This window comes from Arachis duranensis, chromosome 4 (assembly GCF_000817695.3).
Source record: "Arachis duranensis cultivar V14167 chromosome 4, aradu.V14167.gnm2.J7QH, whole genome shotgun sequence".
NCBI classification, from domain to species: Eukaryota; Viridiplantae; Streptophyta; class Magnoliopsida; order Fabales; family Fabaceae; genus Arachis; species Arachis duranensis.
Window position 1 is genome coordinate 9245424 of NC_029775.3, and position 5847 is coordinate 9251270.

The following is a 5847-nucleotide window of genomic DNA, read 5'->3' on the forward strand; positions in this document are numbered from 1 at the left end:
CTAGTTCTTGTGCAGTGAAATTCTTTTATATAAATAATTTTATCAAAATATTTTTAATTATATACTAAAATTTTTAATCTTTTGGATCTCACTCAAAATTTAGTCCAATTTATAATTAGTTGTCTATTTCATCTTTTTATATTTGTTTTAGTTTAAAATTCTTTTTAACAAATTAAATTAAAAAAAAACAATTAAAAAGATAGAGAAATAGAAATAACTAAGTAATAATAATATTAAAAAAAATTACACTAAGATATTAAGATTAAACTAGAGATTCCACAAATTGATTTTTAATTATTGAATTCTGTCAGATAAGTTAAACAATAAAAATTTGAAAATACAAATGATAAAATAACTTTGTAATTAGTTAATTATTTTTATTATTTTATGTAAAGATATTTTATTTATTAAGAACTAAAAAATAATATTACAATTTGTAATATTAAAAATTTAATATTAGGAAGAAAAAGTTGGAGAAATTTATATAAAAATTAATTTAATTTATTTTTAAAATTTGAAAGATGAAAATGACTTACGTGCATAATTTGAGAAATTAATTTGACTTTAAATAAATTTATGACATATCAAATAACACATGGCATGCCACATGTCATTGATCTGATACATTGGCCAATTATTTTGTGACACATGATATTAACCTACTCCGTCATTATGCCACATGACACTTGATATATCATCATTCAACTAACAAAATGACCAATTTAATTTACATTTTATCTTTTAGAGACTAATATGATTAATTTAATCTTTTAAAAAATAATTTGAAAAATGAGTTATTTTTCATAGATGAATTTGATTATTAATCTGTTTAGATAACTTTTTTTTTTATAAATAACGATGCAGGAAATTTACTAGGGAGATAAATATGTCAATTTTTGTGTATTCTTCCAAACCATCTCAAAATTGGAGCGGCAAGTTACTTTATCATAGATGACCAACGGCAGGGTTTCGAATCAAGAAGGCACATGAAGCAGCAACATATTATTTTACAACAATGTAAATGAAAATTAATTCAATCAAAATGTCATTGTCAACCATGGGGGTAGACATTATTGTAAAAGGGTGGAATAATCACATAAACTATCCAAGTTGCATATTCCAAGCTTCGACATTTAAACACCATAGCTGCGAGAACCCACCATTCAGAAGACCCAAAACCTGACTGAACTAGTTACCAATACCTGATACTACGAATATAACTGGCTACATTGATGATCCATAAAACACCAGTAACTAATGCCTTAACAACAACAATAATAATATAATCATGCACACAGAATGGAGGCATCTAGAAAAAAGAACCCCCCCAATGGCAGCCCGGTCTTCCTTGGTTGGTTGAAAGGATTTGTCTTGCTTTTGCTTCCATGATTAATCCAGCTTAACGTTAGAATAAAGAAGTGTGTCCCGTGTGAGCGGCATGTTCAACAAGTAATGTATCTGTCAGTAAACAAACAAATTGGTAAAACACAGCGCCGTGCAGCATTGAACAGGGATCGTTAATTATCCAACTGGTCCACTCCTACTACTTGGCATTCTGTTTTAAAGAGATCCAAGACCGCAGATAAGATTTATGATTTAGTGTAATTATTTTGCAGGAAACTTACCCCAATAAGAGTTGAAATGAGCAAAATTATTCCTGTTACCCAAGCAAGGGTTCTCCTAACTAGCAACACTTCTGGTAGCGTTGCATTCAGTGGTTGTGTTTCTTCCAACCATCGCACATTGTGGTGAGGAGTATAGATCGCATCAAACCTTTTGCCCATGTCTTCAGAAGTGGTTGTTATCACACCAACAATTTGACCTGCTCAATCGTTGATCCTTGAGAGGTTAAATGAAGGAAAATGAATCCTTTAAGACCAAAATAATATTGACAACTGATGAACAAATAATCAGCTAATAATTTGATGCAGTCAATTTGACTATTATTTCATTTTGGTACCCTGGGGCCAAGGCCCAAAGAAAAGCAATAAAATTGCAATGCAATCCTTTTGAATCAAACACCAACTATTTAAGCCTGACAAAAATAAACCTTTATATGCTTCTTGCAGGGAACCAAATATCTTTGTCACAGTTGCAAGAAATAATTCAGCTCCATGTTCAGCAAGACTTTCAGTATCCTGTTGCTCTTGCAAAACCTGCACCAAGTCAATCGATGGTTATCTTTAAGGGAGTAGACACCTTTTATGAGTTGAATGGGTCAAAACAGTCTTGAATTTTCCTTCTAAAGGCAAAGAATAGGAAAAGAAGGGAGGAAAGACGTTGCATCGAGCACCTTGATCCCATTGAAGTACCCCATTACCAACTCAGCGGGACTCTGAGTACTCTGAGTTAAATATTCATGCATTTGAATAGCCCTTTGTACATTACGAATAAGAGACAGCAAAGCTATTACATACTCCCTTTCTGGTTTCTGAAAACACAGATAAGTAAAAACTCACAATCAGTCTCAATAAAGATATATACAAGTTGCAAAATATAAATCCTAAAATGCCAAATGTCTTCATGATACCTTTGACATATGAAGACTAAAGGCACCATTTGCCAATGGGATGGTAAGAACTCCATTTAATGGCTCTAGTGCATCTGAAGCATATGATCCACCCATCAAAGATGACTAAGAAACACAAACAACAAAGTCACATATAATGTGAAAACTAAAATATTATTGAAGTAGCACATAGATATGCATAACATGAAGAAAAAACTGACAAAATCACTAATTGCTGCATCAGTTAAGTCTCCATATTGCTCATCCAAAGAAAACACAGAAACATCATTCTCATCTGCAGAAATAAATCCAAAAAAGAATAAGAAAAACCACTAACTAAAATTTATAATAAATTCTACTAGTTGTGCCTGTTAGCATTGTCATTTGTATTCTGTTTCCCACATTCATGAACATTACAAAATCACTCACCTAGAAGGTGAATGTCAACTTTATCAGAACCAAGGAAGTTTGTCCTCAAAACTGAATCGCTCAACTTTGCATTATCTTGGACAACTTTTTCAAGACCTAAATTCAAGATAAGTTCATACTATTATTATTACTATTCATGAACAAGAGCACATTGTACAAGGAAACAGCTCTTCCAAACTGAGTTTATCTCCAAATTGAGCAAGTAAGGGGCTATCCACCCTTAGATTATTTTAAGATGATAATGTGGATAAACCCCATACTTTTTCACTTAATAAGACAAACTCAATTCAAGGAAGTTATCTCTACTATAGAATCAACCAATTTAAAGTCAAGGCAAGAGACCATTAACTCCATCCACTTCCAACAAGAACACAGCACCAGGCCTATTGAATGGATTGGGAATGAGGACCTCATTCAACTGCAAAAAAGAATTATCAGCCGTTAGTTCTATAAAGGCTATAAAAAACACATGATATAACATAAACTAGGTCGTGAAAACTGAATATCATTGATGATTTCAAAGACCTTGGATGAGCTAGAAGTTGACAGGCTAGAAGGTGGTGCAAAACCAAGCAAGATTGACACAGCAGCACCAACTTCCTGAAGCAACATAGTGGGGTGCTGCAAATTGAAAATAGTAACACAGTGAGATCACTATTCCTTAATTCAACAACAACAACTACTACTACTACTACTGCTGCAAAATATTGCAGTTATCTCATAATGGAGAATGAGGGAACATGAAAAGGACAGAGATATTGAGAAGCTTTGAATCTAATTCAAAAAAAAAAGGGTTTAACCCTGATTCAAATATTCAATAAGATCAATCACTTGAACATGAAAAAGGAGGTCGCGCAGGGGATGGGTTGAGGGGGTGCGAGAAGCATACTATGAGTTTACACGAGAAGATTATAATATAACCTACACTAAGATAAATTAGAAAAATGTCCATCACCCCTCCAAAATTACCAATTAAAAAAATTTGCTCTGGATATGTAAGTTTATACAATATTGCCTTTGTTGTATTGTAATAAAAAAATTAGCATAAATTTCTCGTCCAGGTTCATTTTTATACAAAGTTTCAAATGATTTATCTATAGATATGGGTTTAAGATAATTAATTTAGACTTCTAATCTATGACCCAAGCTACTAGGTAGTAGGTGGTGTTCTTTAAGTTTATATAAGAAAATTCGGCTTCTATGAAAAGTAATATGGAAATCAAGTGAGAGGAAACCCTTTCAAGATAGTAAATATTTCTCATTGGTAGAATCACTATAGCACATCTGAATTTGAAATAATTTAAGAAATTTGATAAAATGAAAGGCTTTTTCCAGCAAATTTCTTTCTCTATTCCTCTTAGAGCTGTTCTTTCACTTTGCCATTCTTGTTTTTCATATTTGTATCAAATTATCAGCTCCTTTCTATTCTCCAAACTCTTATAACTTTATTTTGATGCATTGAGAATGTAAAAATTACACTATCATTCAATTGAAAATTAAGCTCATTCTCTAACCATTCAAGTAATGGGGGGTAAAAGGTACATCAAATTCCAACTTTTTGTTTTTACAATTTCTCAGACCTAGCAACCAAGACTACCTAAGCAGAAGAGATGCAGTCTACTATAGTTAGCAGAATTAACACTAAAACTCAAGAAGTCCCTAAATGCTCAAATGCCTCCTAAGTCCTAACCTTGACTCGGATATAACAAGCAAAATCAAGGGCAATAACTTGATCATCTAATGAAGTTCATTGACAGTTTTTTTTTCCCTCATTATGAAAAAATCATATGGAAAAAGCTTTTCAAGTGATGAAATTCTATAATCAGTCAGTGTTGCTTGATTTACTAATCAGATTGGAGAACTGATTTCCACAATCGCAATTTCAAGTAAACAACTGAAATACGCATTGATCTACAAAGAAGAACCACAAACCTCATCGTTGGATGATCCAGCGCGAAGGAATTGATGACCGGAACCATCGATGAAGAAAACGGAACCAGAAGGCTCACCCTGTGCCCAACAACACAATCAAATCAAACAGAAGAAAATATAAAAGTTTGATCGAAACCGCCATCAAATGCAAAGATAATCCAACAATCGTAAAGAGAAAGAGAAAAAACAGAGAGAAACAAACCTTAGATTGGGAAGAGAAGAGAGAGAAGATAACGAAGAGGCTCCAAATGATGGAAACGCGAAACTCCATCGTAGAGAGAGAAGGAGAGATCTGAAGGTTCCACTTCAGCTGATGTGTTTTGTTATTTTCCTTGCGAAAATACAAATCGCGTTGGTGATGATGATGCTCGTAAGTTCGAGCTTTTTTGTTATTGGGCTTCGGTTATTAAACTTTAGGCCTATGAGTAACAGTGTGACCATAAGCCCATAACTTTTTTTTGGGTATAAAAGTATTTTTTCTCCCCGTCCAAAAACTATATTTTTTTCTCAAACCACGATTATTCTTTTAAAAAATTATATCTAATCCCTAATTTTATTTAATTTTGTACCTAACGTTTTTTACTTGTTAAAATTATTTTTGGATTGTAATTCTATCTAAAATGTTACAATAAAATTAAATAAATTAAAAATATTATGAATTTTTTTCGATAATTTTACGAAGATCTCGACTCCAAAGGAAAGAGAGAAATTTGTTAAGTACAACTATAATAACAACACATCACTAAATCAAGTTGAATTAGTCTAATGGTTATTTTATTAGTCTGTTTAAGTAAGTGTCTGAAAATTAGTCTTTGACCTGAAAAATATTATTTTTGTATAGGAGGTTCTGTATTTTATGAAAAATTTCAAATCAAAATATGGTTCTCTGAATTTTAAGATAAATTTAGAGAAAGTATATGATAAAGTTAAATGTGAATTTTTGGAGCAATTTCTTATTATTCTTGGTTTTCCATCAT

The 5847-nt window shown here is 32.0% G+C and overlaps 1 protein-coding gene across 1 annotated transcript; it reads right to left on the minus strand.

Moving 5' to 3' along the window:
- Window positions 1–987: 987 nt before the first annotated feature.
- LOC107483248 (uncharacterized) lies at window positions 988–5227 on the minus strand. Its single transcript, XM_016103876.3, has 11 exons — window positions 5073–5227; window positions 4871–4948; window positions 3464–3559; window positions 3281–3356; window positions 2939–3034; window positions 2731–2804; window positions 2531–2635; window positions 2294–2431; window positions 2051–2156; window positions 1626–1822; window positions 988–1458 (listed from the first exon to the last, which is right to left on the minus strand). Exons 1-11 carry the CDS (start codon window positions 5139–5141, stop codon window positions 1390–1392), a joined length of 1104 nt encoding a protein of 367 aa, XP_015959362.1. The 5' UTR covers window positions 5142–5227; the 3' UTR covers window positions 988–1389.
- Between the last annotated feature and the right edge of the window lie 620 nt (window positions 5228–5847).

Bases quoted from the DNA above. Each gene is read 5' to 3' on its own strand.
- LOC107483248 (XM_016103876.3), bottom strand. From the start codon at position 5,141: ATGGAGTTTCGCGTTTCCATCATTTGGAGCCTCTTCGTTATCTTCTCT. The intron at 3,357-3,463 runs GTCTTTGAAATC...TCTTTTTTGCAG, and splicing joins CAACTTCTAGCTCATCCAAG to TTGAATGAGGTCCTCATTCC. The intron at 1,823-2,050 runs GTTTATTTTTGT...ACGATTGAGCAG, and splicing joins CCTGCAAGAAGCATATAAAG to GTCAAATTGTTGGTGTGATA.